Raw genomic sequence first — 16967 nt, forward strand, 5'->3', positions numbered from 1 at the left:
TTATAGATAAAATTTGTACTTCTTCTTAGCCTTTTTTTGCTAGACTGACTAAATGAAGTATTTTTCATATTCTGCAGTCTCCAGTCAGCTGATCACCCTTGCAGCCTTTCTCTGCAGCTGCTCCAGTTTGAAATTTCTCGTATGTCTGTTTTTAACTGTTATAATGAGAATTATGTATAACGTTCCAGATGTGGTCTCAGGGTATTGTACAATGGCACTGTCTCTTTCTCTTTCTGCTCCAACGAGTATGTTCCAGAATTGCATCTGCCCTCTTCACAGCTGTCTCACCTTGATGAACCTGACTATTAGGCAGCTCTGGTTTCGAATAACTGTTACACGGGTTGTTTGGTACAATCTCTTTATTAAACTTGAACTATAACCCATTTTTCCATTAACAATGTTATCTAATACTCCTTTCATTTTTTGTATGCTATTTTTGTATAAATTTTGCATGTTATTAAGATTGTATATATTCATCTGTGCCTTCTCTCCCCAAAAAAACATTGGCAATATGGTTGCTGTTCCCCAGTCATTACAGAAGTGATATTTTCTTTAAAGTTTTTGCTTTCAAAAGGACAATCTTATGTGTCACTGTTTCATAATTCTGAGAAATGCATTCTTTTTTACTGCATTAGCTTTAATCACTTTTAAAGTGTTCCTGTTCTCCATTTGGTATTGTTTTCATATCTGAGACAACATAGATAAGGATTATAGTGGATGTTGGGGGTTCATTCCTGAATATCCTTAATCTTCATCCTGTTGTCCATATTTGGTATACACATTTTCTTCTTTTTCCTACTTAGGTACAAAAAAGCCTTTAAAGACTAACTTTTCATGTATAATAACCTGTTCAAGTGTAGCTTAACTTTACTTTTTATTATGTACCTAAGATGCAGCTTTCTGTGCTGATTTTTCTTTCTCTTCTCTCCCCTCTCAGTCCCCTGCTATTCTTGATAGGATCTCTGCGTGTTTCTGATGTCTTACTTGCACAGTGTTATCAATGATTAGCTTGTCAAACATCAAGTTTTACCCCTTCAACTTGAGACGTGGATCCTTAAACGTTTTAGCATCTTTCTGTTAAATGCCAGGCTTCTGCTGTATCTCGGATGTCTTTGCTAACCTTCACTATCAAATTATTTGGGTGTATGCTGCTGAAATTCAAAGACCTAGTTATAAACCCATTTGGGATTTTTCATTCTTTATTTAAATAAAAATCCAGTAATATGTGGATTAGGTTACAAGCAGCTGTTTTATAATATCCTCATTAGTTAGTGAGAACAGTCTTGAAGTAATGGAGTCGTTTCCTGCTTCAGTAGCTATTTCATAAATCTATCAACTATTATTTCCAAGAATAACTAAGCTCTTCCACTTAAGAGTTTGATTTGTTCTCCACTTTGTATCTGGGTAATTAGTCTCCTAAAATGATACAATTCAGTTTATTTTTATCTAACGTTAAAGATCTGCATCTATATCAAACACTGATGCTGGAACAAATGCCTCATTAGTCTCATGTCTTTAACAGAACCTGTTTTACCCACTTCCCTTCCCCAAAGGATTTGACCCAAACAGATTTCTATTCTTGTTATCTGTTATATTTATTCCAGTTTGACATGTCACTGACACACGTGGTTCTACTCTTCAGTTCTGTTTTGAATATTGCCTATTCCTCAGTACTTGCATTCTTAGTCATGAGTGCTGTCCCACCATGCTGTGGTTACTCTGTCATGTTTTGTTCTGCACCATGGGCCAGTAATTTAAGCCTCCAACACTTACAAACAGACACAACCAGATAATTCATGATACTCATAAAAGGTACAGCTTGATTTCCATCATCCTGTCTCTTGGTAGTTTTTTATCCATTCTTCACTGTTTTTAATAGTGTATTAAAAACAGGTGTGAAAATCTCCCTGTAAAGTTTAAAATTTTCTGTGTCAGTAATGCAGGCTGTATGCTGGAAGAGTTGTTTCCACAGATGCTTGAAGCTGACTTTTCAGAAAATCCGTTTTCAGATGATCTACCTCATGGTTTCTAAAACCTTCCTGATAATCCTTGTGCCTGAGCTGCTTGTTTATCTTGTTATGAACTCATATCTCCAGCCATATTTCAGGGGAACTTGGAAGAATTAAGTTAGTTTGGGAGACCTGTTTGTCACGTGCTGTTCCTCCTGCCCATTGCCTCCTTCCTCTTTCTTCCCTTCCTTCCCCCATTTGTTAAGTAAACATTTAGTTGGCAAGTTTTCATTTTGTTATTAACATCCCATCTAACTTTTCTGAAGTGTCTTAGTTATTTTGATTTATAGTCAAAATATTTCTTGGACCCAGGGAAACTGCTCTGTGTGGCTTTAGAAATGCAACCTTCTCTATTCAAAAGATTATTTTTGGTTTAGTGTGGATAATCCCACACCAGTGTACTTTTTTTTTTCCTCCATTAGATACAATTGCACAGCCTTTCTTTATTAGAATTATGAATATTTTTCCATCATACTTTGTTTATTGTTTGTATTATGGGAAACATGCAACCATCCAGTCCCCTTGATTGCCATAATGCATAAGAAACAGGGATGATGTTGCATGTGTACGAAAGGCATCCAAAAGCATCAGACACTGATGTGTTGCTTTAATTCTTACAAGTGTATTTGTCTTCTACTATCTTGCCCTTGAATCCTGCACTAGTACTCCAGGCTCTTTACATTTTTGTTGCATAGACTTCTGCTATTTTGTACACGTTTAAGGCATTTCTTAATAATCAAATCCCCTCCCTTTCTATCTTCTGCTCAATGTTTCTTTTAGCTCTTGCATGCTGAATCTTAGTGATTTACTGACCCTGTGCCTTCTCTCTTCTACAGAATTCCTGAAAGTCTTAAATGCTTGAAGGCTGTTAATGTAAATTCAGTCTATCTATCTGTAAACTGTACATAATAAGGTATATGTTATGATTATCTTCTTTCTAGAATGACTTGTAAATTCAGTGCTTCTGAATTTATTATGTTCCATAACTTTTGTAAAGTGCTTTATGATCACAAATTTTTAAAAATTGAACTTCCATAGGCTCTCCCAACTGTAAAAAGTACACTCTTCTTTTTACATACAGAGAAAGAGGAAAGGGATTGTATGAGGTAGATTCCTGTGATTTTGGGTTTGGGTTTTGATGCCTAGGTCTTGTTGTTTGGGCAGGGTGTGTGTGTGTCCGGGGTAGAATAGATGTATTAATGTGAGGGGAGGAGGAGATTATTTGTCATTTTCCTTCTCTCTTGAGTAAAATGATGTACAGACCTGGACATTTTTTCTTCCAGTGATATAATCACAGTTAAATGAGTACCTAGAGAGGGCCGCGCTGCCAAATGAAATATGACTTTAAATTATCCATATAGTTCCCTGTATACTCAAATCCAATTTACTGATAGGAAAAAAGCTAAACTGATTACTCTGTTCTGCCTTCCTATAAGACATCAGGTGAGACTTCATATGACCTTACTTACCTTGCTTATCCACAGGTGCTCATTCTCTTTAACTCGGTGACCTGCCTTTCGTTTCCTCAGTCCCACCAACACACACATTGTACAATTAAGGTAGCGTGATTCATTTTTAGATTTACATGCTGGGTACGTTCAGTGCAAAGGACGTTCAGTGCAACACTAAAGCTTTAGCTACTGTAACGCTGAGGCGCTTGATGTCATTTCTTATTCTTGAGAAAACCCTCTGGCAGTTTGCAGTTACTATTAGCAGCCTCAAAATTTGTATTTGGGATAAGAAAGCTCTGAGCTTTCACACATGCCCTGTACACCCTTCTCAGTCTTCCCACACAAACCATATGACCAATCATGTAAATTTTTCACTTAGGATGATTAAGGTTGCACTGGAATAAAATGCCAAAGTACACCTGGTTTAAAAACAGAAAGTAGGCTAACAGATTTATATGCATCCTCTCCACCTGCTTTGTGCTCTTTAATCTTGCAATTTACTGAAAATTGCTTTTAAATTAGTATTTTTCCAGTGTATTATCTGTTCCCAGATGCTGTGACTCCTATAAATATGCATACCAATTGACTAGCTCCTTTATTGTCTCATTGCATTTATATTCTTTAATTATCCAGGAAGGTGTCAAAGTTAATCTCTGTGGAGAACCTTCTACTGATACATGGAATGTAAAAGGAATGTGCAGTCGTCATCTTATGAGGCTATGCACTTTATTTGCCTTGCTGGCATTACATCAACTTCAAAAATCAAAATAAATTTCTAGTGGCTTCCAGCAAACATGTTTGCTTCCATTATGAATAGTTTGCTGCATATTTGATGAACGATGTGCTTTCTTCAGGTTGTCACTTGTAAATATTCAAAATGTTCAGAATTCAAATCAAACATCAATTTTAGTGCCTGCTGATGGCAACATAATGTAGAGTGGAGCTACATTTTCTTGTTGACCTTACCAATGCTGACTACCTCCCATGATTCTTTCTGGTCTAGCGGTATCTTTTTCGTATAGCCTCTTCCATTTCCTGTAATAGAAGTTGATATTATAGGAAAGTAACCTGCATCGGTACTGAGTTGCTTTCTTTCGTGACTTACATTCAGATAACTATCATCTGAGCCAGTTAATGGAAAATACTTTCCTTTCTCATAAAAGTAGTAAAGATTTTCTTCAGTGAAGTTGTCTCTTTGCTCTTCAACATATGAAGTACTGTTTCAGTGGTCCTGCTAATTTCACTAAGCTATATTGTCTTGCTTAACTTTTAAAAAAAATTTTAAAATCCTGCCAACTATTGTTTCTGTCTAGTTGAAAAGCCTATCCTGTAAAAAGCGCTGTTACTTTGATGACGTTAGATATTTGACTTTATTGTAATTACTTCATGAAACAATTATTTAAATTAACACCATCTTTGAAGTTATGTTTTCTCCAGTTTGGTGTGCTGTTGGCTATCTTTAAAAATGTTTTGCTTGAATTGGAATCTCTTTTCTTTCTCTTTTAATTTCCTTTCCCTTTTCACTAGATTACTGTTTACAAAAGTCAAACTGGAGTCCCTGTGCAGAGGCCCAGATGAAGCACTCCTTACCTGTAAACACATGCTCCAGATTTGGAAATCCTGCTACAATCTCACTAACCCAAGGTAAGATGCTGTAGAATTCTCAGCTGCTCGATACCTTGCTCAGTAGCCTTTCAGGGCAGTATTAGGTTAGCAGTCCTGCTTTTACTTGGTCTGATATTTCGTATGAACAAACTAATCCCCTGCGAATCTCCAGACTGAAGTGCAAAGATACCAGTTGATGGACATGCAGAAACTACCCAGAGTTGTGTGAAGTAAGGTATACCAAAGCTAATAAACTCTGCAGTGTTAAGGACTGATGACAGAGATTGGGTAACTGCCATTCTCCTTGATGGGGCTGAATATACTGGTATTGTCTTGATTTTTTTCCCCAATCTGGGTTATAGAGCCTTTTATATTGGCTAGTGGAGAGATTGCTGTAGTGGAAATTTAGTTGAAGGACTTTCACTAAATAAAATGAAGGAGGACTAGATGTTAATTAAGACTATAGAAACATCAAAGGTCACATGGATAAATATGATGTGCTTGCAGTCAGCATGGCTTTTTTTTAAAGGGAGGTCTTGCTTATGAATGTATTTAGGCTCTTCAAAGGCATTAGCAAGTATTTGTATAAGTTGATGTAGTCCTATTGGGGTTTCCAAAATGCTTCTGTGAAGGCCCTTTGCTATATATATTTAGATAAGCTGTGAAATAAACAGGAAGGCCACTTTGCAGAAATCCATGCTGGTACTATTCAATACCTTTATCAAGTACCTGGAGAAGAGGACATGCAGAATTTCCTGCTATCTGGTTGTTTGAAGGGTTGACAGTTTCTGGAGAAGAGATGCTGCAGCAGAAGAGATTTGTACCAAGTGGCATCAGATACCTGTATAGCAGTAGGATGAATATTATCTAGTCATCTTTTGCTCTTACTTTGTTTGATATCAGTTATGTAAAGAGGGAAAATTGCTTCACTCCTTAGCGACTAGTGAGCAGTTCAGAGCAGGAAAGTCTGGAGGGTGTGGCAGGAAAATCCTGGGAAGGGACCCAAGTCAGTCACAGCGCATTGCGGGAGACTGACACTGCGCTCCGGAGCAGGAGCAGGACTCAGGGGTTATAGAAAGCAAGTATGTCAGCAACCGGAAAGGTTTGAGCTGAATTATTTTCAGCTCAAAGTCACTGAACTAGCAGCAGGGACCTGGGAGAGAATTTCTCTTCTAACTTAGTGGGTGGTGGTTTATTTTAGTTGGCTGGTTGTCTGTGTGGGGAGGGGAGTTTATTGTCAGAATGCTGTGCTGTGCAGAATAGTTACAATTTCTATGTAAGCTTGATTTCAGTGAGGTTTTGCATGTACTCCAGCACAACTTCTCACCTTCCATCTCTGCTGTTACATCCTCTACACTGATCAGGGCTGTAATCATGGCTTGTCATTACTCTTTTGCTGTTGTTGTTGTGCTAAGAGCTACTGTGCCATGTTAAATACACATTAAGTAATGCTTCCTTCAGACATCAGCAGTGACTGTGAAAACTTACTCTTGGCTGTGTCAGCTTCAAACAGCAATGTTTGCTAATTCTCACATCACTGTTCTCCTTCAAGAACATCTAAGTGGAAAAAAAATGAGGACTACTTTGCATCTGAGAGTTTTTACTGCTTTTTTTATCTTGACATTTAAAGCTTTTCTTGAAGGTCTGGTTTATGGTAACAAATTAAAATCAAATTAGGAATGGAATGGACAGGAGCTGTGGATAAGTGTCATGATGGAAGGAGACAGGTTTCATGAATCACTCATTCAGAGTGAATATATCAAACAGTGAATACGAATACCAAGCTGTAACCTTTCTTTGGATGGTCCATGTGAAATTTAAGGGCTGAATACCTTCATATTGTATCACGGTGATCCAGATCTGTTGGACTGGAATAAAAATTATCACTCAGACCTGAAATGTGACTGGGAAGTTCTATTCACTCAACTGCACTCCAGATGTAGTAAAGAATGATGATGCAGAATTGTTGTGAAAACTTAAATTTTCCAACCTCTGTAATTTTAACACACACTTCATTTTATTGAACAGCATCATCTGAAAATTATGTCTCCCACTGGAAATAATTGAAGCTTTTTTAGTAGTTCTTTAAGCCAATAATAAAAGGTCTTTTAATCATTTGAAACCTTTTTAGAATGTTGTTTTTCAAAGATTTAAGTATCCTTTATGCTTATTTGAAACATCTTTTTCTCTTCTGGTTTAGACTGAAAACTAATTTTGATGTGGCATTTTCCCAATGAGACAAGAACTCACTTTTTTGATAAGCTGTGTTTTATGTTAAATATTTCTTCTTGCAATTAATCAGATTTTATGGAGCAAACTTGGGTTCAGTGTCCTCAATAGTCTTTTAATAATGAAAATAAATCATGTGTAACTAGATATACCACACAAAATAAAGGCTAAATGCAAGACTGTGCCTTACCTTTGTTCAGCTTATTTACAACAATTTTCTTTTGACTTTAATTGGCATACAACATTTTCCTCATGAGATGGTCAATATGCATTTAAAACTTATTTTGTGGTGCAAGGCTTGGAAGGTTTAAATGTTTATCTTCAGCCTGCTGCTTGAAGTTCATTAGAAAATAGTTCCATTCTTTTCCAGTTCTTAGTTTGCATTAGGAAAACAGAACAAACCACAATGCCAGTGCTGTGCTTAGAAGATACTTCTGCTAAGCTTGGCTCTCCGTGACAGCAACATTTGGCATGTTATTGCTTGTGGATTGAGGAAGTAATTAATACAGCGGTTACCAGAAAATATGCACCAAATGAAGTAACAACTATAGCTGATAGTGTGTGTCCCAGAAAGCTCCCTTCTGTTTCCTGTGGATTTCTATAACGGCATCATTTTGTAAGGAAATCAGTCATGCAATAATGTTAGGGTAATGCACAGTTTTATTTATACCATTTTAGTGACAGCTGTACAAAGAGAGGAAGTTGTTTCACTGGTTTTTGAAGTGTGCAACGGTAAAGAGTTGCGGAAAGGCTTCTTGCCCTTCTCTCAGTTCAAATTCAGGAGGAGGGGATTTTAAAATTAAGGCAAATGGAAAGATATACTGAATTCCAGTCTTGCAGTTTAGATTAAAGTCTCTCAGGCTTTACGTTAAGCTAGGAATTTTGTGGAGTTTTTTCTCTTTGGGGAGAATCAGACAAACGTTTGCACTCTACTGAGTTGGGCTAACAACCCAGTTGCTTTAAAGCTCAATTATTTTTAAGTTTGTGGGGTGCTTTTTTTTTTAAATGAGGTTTTTAAATAAGTATTCATTGATAGTGAACAGTACCAGGTCCTAAAAATTAAATTATTGTATTATCCTAAAAATTAAATTACTGTATTAACCATAGAATGTTAAAGATGGAGTGCCCATATGTGCTTCCTCACACTTTTCTGTCAATGTGTCTCAATACTTGCCTCATCTTAAGGAGAAGGAGCACTTAGTTCTTCAGTCCCTGTTCTTCTGCTGAATCTTTAATAGTGGTCCTAGGAGCAATTAGCTTTCCAGCAAGTATATCAACAAGAGGGACAGATACTGAGTTACAACTAAAGTAGAAATTAAGTGCATTTGTCCACAGGAGCAATCAGTGAAAGCCACTGCTACTGCTTAGGCTCCCAAGGTGTTGGAAATGTTCAAAATGTTTGTACTGTGCTGTTAGGATCAAATTCAACATTAGGCAGTTAAAATATGTGTGTGTGTATTAAAACAAAACAAAACAAAAAACCCTAAACAAACAACAACAACAAACAAAAAAAAACAAAAAACAAAACCACAAGCAAACAAACAAACAAAAACAAACACAAAAAGCCCTCAAAACCACAACAACCCAAAACTCTAGAGATAAAAGTGATGCCTTTTTATGTGAAATGTAGTTACGGCATCTTTATAACATCTTCACCTAAAATTAGATGTCCTGAGTTTAGTGTTTCTCTTCAGTCTGACAAAAGTGTGGATTTTCAAACTTACGTCTACCATCTCAGTTTACTGTGAGAGCTGTACCTCATATTATATAAAAGTTTAAGGTACAATAAATCCTGTCTCTAAAGCTGTTAGCTATGAATCAAATTAAAAGCCTGTATTCCCTTCGTGGTTCCATTAATTATGAAAACAGAGTTGCTGAAGTAAATATGGATTTCGTTTTGCTCAGCTTAATTCTGTTATAATGCAGCTGGCTGAATGCACTGTGAGTGGTTAGTGGTGCTTGGTACTAAAATTGTTCACAGCAAGAACTTTTATAGCAAGAACCTTTGTGGGAGGAGGGCAGCATGCAACTTGTATCTCAGTATATAATTTTATATTTTAATAGCTTACAATTTCTATACTTCATTACAGTGATTCTGGACGTGGGAGCAGCCTGTTAGACAGAGCTATTGCTGATAGACGACAGCTTAATACAATTACATTACCAGATTTCAGCGATCCTGAAACAGGTAAGAACTGCATTTGAACAATAAAATAGGTAAAATGGTCTGGCCATAGCTAGATTTTGCATTAGGTTTTTTTTGTTTTATTTTGAAAAATGAAATGATATTTTCATTGTTGTCATATAAGTGGCAATAGACATTGTGCAATGTTAAGGGGGTTTTTTTTATTTATGAAGTACTTGCAGACCACATTCTCTGTAAATTAAAATATCTGAGTATGGATCTTGCTGAGCTTAGTGGTATTTTCTTATGCAAGGGCTAAAATTAGTATGCCGAGCTAGCCTATTTGCCAAAGTCCTATGCTTTTCTATCTATTCAGTATTTGCACATATTTTCTTTTTAAAGGGTAAATGAGAAAAATTTCAGAAAAAATTTAATGTCAAAAAACATGAAGACATCATTGCTAATTAAATTAATTGAAGTCTCTAGTACATATTAAAATATAATTACATAGGTGGGTTGGCTTACTGTAGACATAGCTTTGACATTATAAGCAAAATTTATTTACTATGAATCATATATTCTCTGATATTTTGATATATATATATAAAAAATTGTGGTGCACAGGTGCACTACATAAAAGCTGATTGTTACATGTCAGTAAATATTTACAATATGTAATTTGCCTATTTTAATACATTCAGTTATTGCAGTGCAAATTGATATGCCTTAAAAGTCTTATAACCAAAAAGCAGGTGAGCCATGCATTCTGTGAAAATTGCAGAAGGAATTACTATGATGATGCTCGTTCCAAAAACCTTTACAGTATGTTACTTGCATTCTAAATATTGAGAGTTTTCTGTTTCCTGGGTTTTATCTCAAAGCTGTAGCATGCTTTTCCTGGCACTTTCAGATGTGAATTTCTGCTTAATCACACTTTGACACAAACAGCTTCTGGGAAAGTTTGCCAATCTACAAATTACAATACACTGACCCATAAATTAAGATACATTGAAATGTGTAATGTGTCTATTTGTTTAATATCAGAATTGTGCAGTAGAGAAAAATCCAATTTAGATAGTTAACTTCTGAAAGTTAAAGTTGGATCGAATGTTCACTCAATTTTGAAATCATGTAAGTAAATATAAAGTGTTCTATGCTTGCTATAGTGGCAAACAGTTTTGATTACAAAGATCAGGTCACCTGATTTCAAAGAACTGCAATATGATATGGTCTGAAGTATGGCATAATTTAGCTTGCTGCCCCTAATGTGGAATTTTCTGTCTTCTTGTATTCGTATAATTACAAGGTATAAGATAACATTATATCATTCTATAGTGATCATTCTATATTCTAGTCTACCTCATTGTTTCATTTTAAGGACATAACTAGATTTTAAAGGTTTCATATACATATATAGATAGACATACATATAGATAATTTATTTTATGCCTTCAAAAAAGTGCTGCTTGTGGGAGGGTGTTGTGGGAGTTTTTTTGCAGTTAGTTGTGGGATTTTGTTTGTTTTTCCCCCATGGGGACACAAAGCTCTTTATCTACACCTTCAGAGTGTCCTATTCTATATCTGCCACACTTGAGAGCATAATGAATTGGTGCTTTTTGAAGACAGCATAGTCCTCAACACATTTAAGTAAAGATGAACCCTCATCCAAAACAGTGAGCTTTTCAAGAAGCTTGCTCCAGATTCAAATCCTGCAGCCAATATCTTGATTGGAAAACAGGATCTATACATGCGTTCTGATTTTTCTAGAAGTTCCAATTTGTCTTTTTTTCTGAATCTCAGCTGTGTTCTTAGAGCTTATGTCTACTGTTAAGGAGGACAAGATGGGAAATTAAAAAGATGAGATCCCTTTTTGATTATTTTTCTTGTAAGAGGTAATTGTGGAGGATGGGTTGGGGGGGTCTCTTTGTTTTTTGGGGTGTTGGGGTTGGTTTTTGTTTGGTTGGGTTTTTTTAATTGTTAATTTTAGCAGAAGAAACCTTGTTGTAATACCAGTACCCAAATTCTGGTAAGGACTAGAGCTTTGTTATCTACTGTATCTATACAGTAGTATACATACAAAAGCTCCATATCCAACTTCTATCCAAAATTCTTCATTCAGAAAATTATATAAAAATTTTGCAGAAATTAAAAGGTTATGGTACTGTAAGAATAAAAGAAGTCAAGCTTGTCATAATGTTTGAGTGAGAAAACTTCAAGGAGACTGTCAAAAAAAACATTGTTCACAAAAAGGTAGATGATATAAACAAGAGATAGTCGAGATATTAGACCTTTATAGGCTGAAAGAATTCATGTGCAAATTCTGTGGATCCCCAGTATTTAGAAATGCAGAAGAAATTTGACAAATAAATAAACAAATGTTAAAATAGGGGTATGCAGGAAAGGTATTGCGGAAAATCCTTTTAGGACAGAAACGTTTGCTCCCCTCCTCTTTATACAGTATAATGCTACCATGTGTAAGCATTTATGTGTGTGTATACACATGAACGTTTGGAAATTTTCCCCTTCCTAACTTTGTTTGCCACCTATGATGATGATCCCCTTTGCCTGTCTAGTCTGAGTTCGGCCAATCTGAGTACCAAGAAATGAGAGCTAAAATTCAAATCTGAAGTCTTATGTACTTGCAATTTGAATTTTAAAATCCTTTAAAAAATTACATCTAGGTATGTAATGGATGTGAAGCATTCTTTTTTCTTACATGTATCAATTAAGCAGAAGTTGAAACTTGGGAAAAAAAAAAATCTTAAAAAACAGTTTTATACAGAGCTCTTACCAATCTCATTATCAGAAATGATTAAATGATTCAAGTTTAAATTTGTGTAACCTTTGAAGTATAAAAAAAGTGTTTTGTGGATTTCTTACAAGGCTAGACTGTTAATTCTAATGAGCTGATCAATAACTGTGGCAAATCTACTTTAAGTTTGCCTCCTATTTCAGCTGGTTTGCCATGAGTGGCAGGCACCCATACTTGTATATACCAATGAAGGAGATAAATATGGAGTTTTGAATCAATCACTGAAGTAAAATCTCACAGGGAGGCAGGCACATTTCCTATCCAAAGATAGATATGCATATGCAAATCACTTGAGACTCAGTTGGCTATTTTGGTTAAGGTAAGTTGCACTCAAATCTTTTTAAAAACAGATTATTCAATTTGTTGTGTATTGCTTGCAGTCCACTGAGTGTATCATAGGAAGAAACAATGGTAGCTGAGTTTTAAACTTTGGTCTTTATTTCCCCTTAAATATATTTTACAAATTTATGCATTAGAACAGAGGGGAAAAAAAAGCTTCAATTTGTCTTTTTAGTCTAGTTTAGTATGAAAGGACAGTACATATGAGTACAGGGTATTTTTTTTTTAAGTTGCTTTCAGAAGAAGTGATATTTATTTCATGTAGAAGCCATTTCCATCTTACTGAATGGTGAAATAAATGCTTTGCATTTTTTGGCATCCATGAGTCCATTAAACCCTGTTCTTGGATCTTTTTTTCTTTCCTGTCCCCCCAACACCCTTATCATTCTCTTTGTTTCGCTTTTTAGCCTCTGATACTTCCTCATCTTCTCTCTCAAGAACAGAGTCTCCTCTCCAACTGTTTGTATCTTCTCATCTTCCTCATCCTCATCCTAAACCAGATACCTTTGTCTGGCCCCATGCAGCCTCTCCATACTGTGACCAAGTTCCTGAGCCCTGTACACCTTCTCACTGTAAACCGGTTTTCTATTCCTGATGAGCGTGTTAGTTTGTGCTGTATTTTTCTGATAATCTTCATAACTGATAAAAGGTGTTTAAACAGTTTAAGTTTCAATAGTGTCAGTGAAAGCTGGCCTTTCAGATGCACTTCATTAAATACTGCCTGGAGTATTAAATTCAGACTGGAGAAGAGAAGGCTGTGGGGAGACCTTATTGCAGCCTTTCAGTACTTAAAGGGGGCTTATAAGAAAGATGGGGACAGACTTTTTAGCAGGGCCAATAGCGATAGGACAAGGGGTAATGGTTTTAAACTAAAAGAGGGTAGATATAAGGAAGAATTTTTTCACAATGAGGGTGGTGAAGCACTGGAACGGGTTGCCCAGAGAGGTCGTAGATGCCCCATCCTTGGAAACATTCAAGGCCAGGCTGGATGGGGCTCTGAGCAACCTGATCTGGTTGAAGATGTCCCTGCCAACTGCAGGGGGGATGGACTAGATGACCTTTAAAGGTCCCTTCCATCCCAAAGCATTCTATGATTCTATGAAATACTGAATGGGTTTTAAGTTTCATCAGAATAGCCTGTTTTATTGATCCCAAAAGAGCTAAAGTTACAGACATATTTACTACTCTGTTCTCATGACTGTTACAGAAAATGATAGGTGTTTGGTAAAAGAGGTTATTGGCCAAGACTGCTTTGTAGCATTTACTGCTGTAAATTTTTTCCATTGCTGGCATCTTTTGCCTAACAAGACTCTCCTTTCCACAGAATTTCCTTCTTATCTGTACAGTTTTTAATGACGTAATTTCAGAAGGCCTTAGCTAATTGCATCTAAAACCTTCCCTGAAAATTCACAGGAAGGAAGAAATTGCCTAACTATCAATGTGTATTTGCATATTGCAGGTAAGGCATATTGGAATGATTCAGAGGTATTAAAGCAGTGAAAATCAGCATTATGCTGTTTCAAGTCAAGAGCCGTTCTGTTCATTGAAACGATGCCAATTTAAACATGCTGTAAGATCAATCTCCATGTTGTTTGAATACAAACTGTACAGAATGCTGCCAGAGTAGTTCAGGTGGCAGGGTAAAATCAACAGTTTTCCAGCCATTTCTAACTCCTTTTCATTTCTGTTAAATTGTCCTTCACTCATAGCTTTATGCATAGCGCTGTTTTTGTCACTTCATTTACTATATCTAATCTTAAGAAATTCATTTTTGACACCTAGTCTTTAACTGATATCATGTCAAACATATTAATTCCTAACAAAACGTAGAAAGTAAGTCTTTGAGTATTAGCAAAATTCACTTGTTAAAATAGCTGACATAAGACCAGAGTTTTGAAAACACTAGCTCATATGTAAACCTGTAACTGGAAATTAAGAAAAGCACTTCCTTTAGACTGCAGGAAATCTGTGTCCTGCAGAAGTTTAACCAGTTGAAGTCTGACTTTCTTCTTGAAGCATTTGAATAGCTAGCTGATTGATCGCTATTACAGATTTGGGTGTCATTGAGTTGAGCTTGCTCAGACCTACTCTATAAACAGTGCATCCAAGTTAGCATTAAATTACTTGTTCTTTGCAGAGCTACAAGTTGATAAGAACCCACTCAAGAATGAAGGCAAACTAAAAGAATGCAGAAGCCCAAGCACAGATTCCATTATGTAAAGCCCAAGTTTTGCTTTTCCAAGCTACTGTATCCTCAGGGAAAGGAGCTTCCACCATATGCATGAGAAGTAGCAGAACCATGAAAAAACCCAGATAGTGGAGTTCTTTGTATAGTGTAAATAATTAATGAAAGTTAAAGCTCTGTATCTTTGAGTAAGTAGATTTTTGCCTGGATACTTATAGCACGTTAGTAAAGTTACCAGGGCTAAAAATCTCATGATCTTGCTCAGTTCAATTTTTTTTTCTAGTGAAAGAAGCAAAAGGCACTTTGTATTATTGACTTGACTTCCAATGTCTGTTGAACAGGAACATGATTTTAGAGGTGTAGCAAAGGCTCTATGAAAATATTTATTGTAAACAGTAATCTTCTTTAATTTTTTTATCTTTTGAAACCTGTAAACCTGATTTACAGTTTGAAGATTATCAGAAATCCTCTGGCTTTCTTGGAGTTCTTGGTTTATATATATATAAAAATTTTTTTTCTCCTTCTTACTTTGGATTTTAATTTGCGGTTTGATCTGTTCAAAGGCAATCCATCAGATGCTTACTTTCATGGTTTTTACTCCCTTTTTTCAGTTTGTAAGTAGTATTCACTGTGCAGTTCTATTAATTTCTCAAGGACTTAAATCACCTTTTCCTTTACCACAAAATGTACATGTTTTGTCCATCAGTGGAAGTTTGATAGCGTGTAAAGCAAGGCTGATGCTGTTTGCCCATTCAGTCACCCCAAGGGCTGTAATCTTACGAGATCTGAATGAACTCAACTAACACTTGCATTTAATAATTAAAGAGGCAGTATTCATTTCTAGAGGACTGCAAATAAAGATATATATTAGGAACGTCTTGTATAACATAATGGCCAGCTGCCAGTATGTTGTATTAGAGAAGATTTTATTCCACTTGCTGTTCTAAGGAGTATGTTGGTCCAGAATGCAACATTGCAACTGCTGTCATGGGTCATAATAAACTACTACTTTCTCTTGTGGTACCAATTCTGCTTGTAGAATGAATCTCTGAAGAGTACACTTTAAATTAATGAAATTATGAAAACATGCTAAATAAGAGAGAATGAAGAATACAGATCAGTAAAAATAACTGCTGCTTTAACCAGGATGTGAAATGACGTTCTTTCTCTCTAACCAGTTACATTATAAAGCTGTGTGTTTAGCCTTCGGTAGTAAATTATGGGGGTTTTTTTTAATTGATTACTTTACTTTTTCATAGATTTTTATGAGGTAGTACAGGAGACCAATTTGGTGGAGAAGAGAAAAGTAAGAAGATATGTAAAACAGCATGTTTGACAGTGACTAAGTATGGAAAATCTTTTTCAAAGAGCTGAGAGGATGCTCTGTGAATGATGCTGTCCATACCTGACTAATACCCCCATGCATAACTTTGTACCAAAAGATAAGCTAGCTTTGTGATTTGTGATTGTGAAAGGTGTCTCAGACATGTAATGAATTTTATAGGAAAAATTGTTAGTTTTGGCTAAACCTGCCAATCTATCTTATCAAATGCATCACTTCAGTGACGTATTAGTCCTGCAGAAGGTACTGCCTCTTTGTATCATGCAGTTGCTTTTTTTAGCACAGTGTTCTCTGTATGTCCCACCACTAATGTTCTTACTGCCAGCTTTGTGTGCATGTAAAGTTGAAAGTCATGGGATTTTTCCTACTTTGTCCTGCATGAGCATTGCTGTTAAAGCATTTTTTTCTTTATGTAAATGTTGAAACATTGAAAACATGATGAATGTAAACCTGTTTAGTAATACTCTCTTTTATGGTATAAAAAGAAATCGTGTTATAGTGGTTTTGTCAGTTGATATGACCATGTTTCACAAAGGATGACACTCCATTCTTTTACTCATTTTCAGAAGGAAAATTTGATGTGCATAGCAAAGTGATTTTCTTTTTCTCCAAGCCTGCATGCCAACTAAGGGCTGATAGAGTCCATGTCTTAGTTCATGTCCATTAGGCTACGTTGTGAAGAATTTATTGGGAAATGACCAAGGAAAGAACTGAAGAAGTCATAACATGCTTATTTACATAGGGTGACTTATAAATCGAATTTAAAAGATGGGTTTCATGTAGACTCTCCTGTAATGTTTATCTTAAGAAAAGCCTGAAGAAAATAAATTAAACACTTTCTTGTTCACAGAAGTTGAACTGTAGCTGTAA

The 16967-nt window shown here is 35.9% G+C and overlaps 1 protein-coding gene across 2 annotated transcripts in view; it reads left to right on the plus strand.

Annotated features, from left to right (window-relative positions):
* TTC7B (tetratricopeptide repeat domain 7B) overlaps nucleotides 1–16967 on the plus strand; it is a 145470-nt gene that overhangs the window by 87685 nt on the left and 40818 nt on the right. For both annotated transcript variants that reach the window (XM_082317035.1, XM_082317036.1), the window contains 2 exons: nucleotides 4988–5104; nucleotides 9385–9482. In XM_082317035.1, coding sequence (XP_082173161.1) covers nucleotides 4988–5104; nucleotides 9385–9482 — 215 coding nt within the window. The remainder of the gene's footprint in view (nucleotides 1–4987; nucleotides 5105–9384; nucleotides 9483–16967) is intronic.

The sequence above is a fragment of the Platalea leucorodia genome (genome assembly GCF_965183815.1).
Source record: "Platalea leucorodia genome assembly, chromosome: 7".
Taxonomy (NCBI): Eukaryota; Metazoa; Chordata; class Aves; order Pelecaniformes; family Threskiornithidae; genus Platalea; species Platalea leucorodia.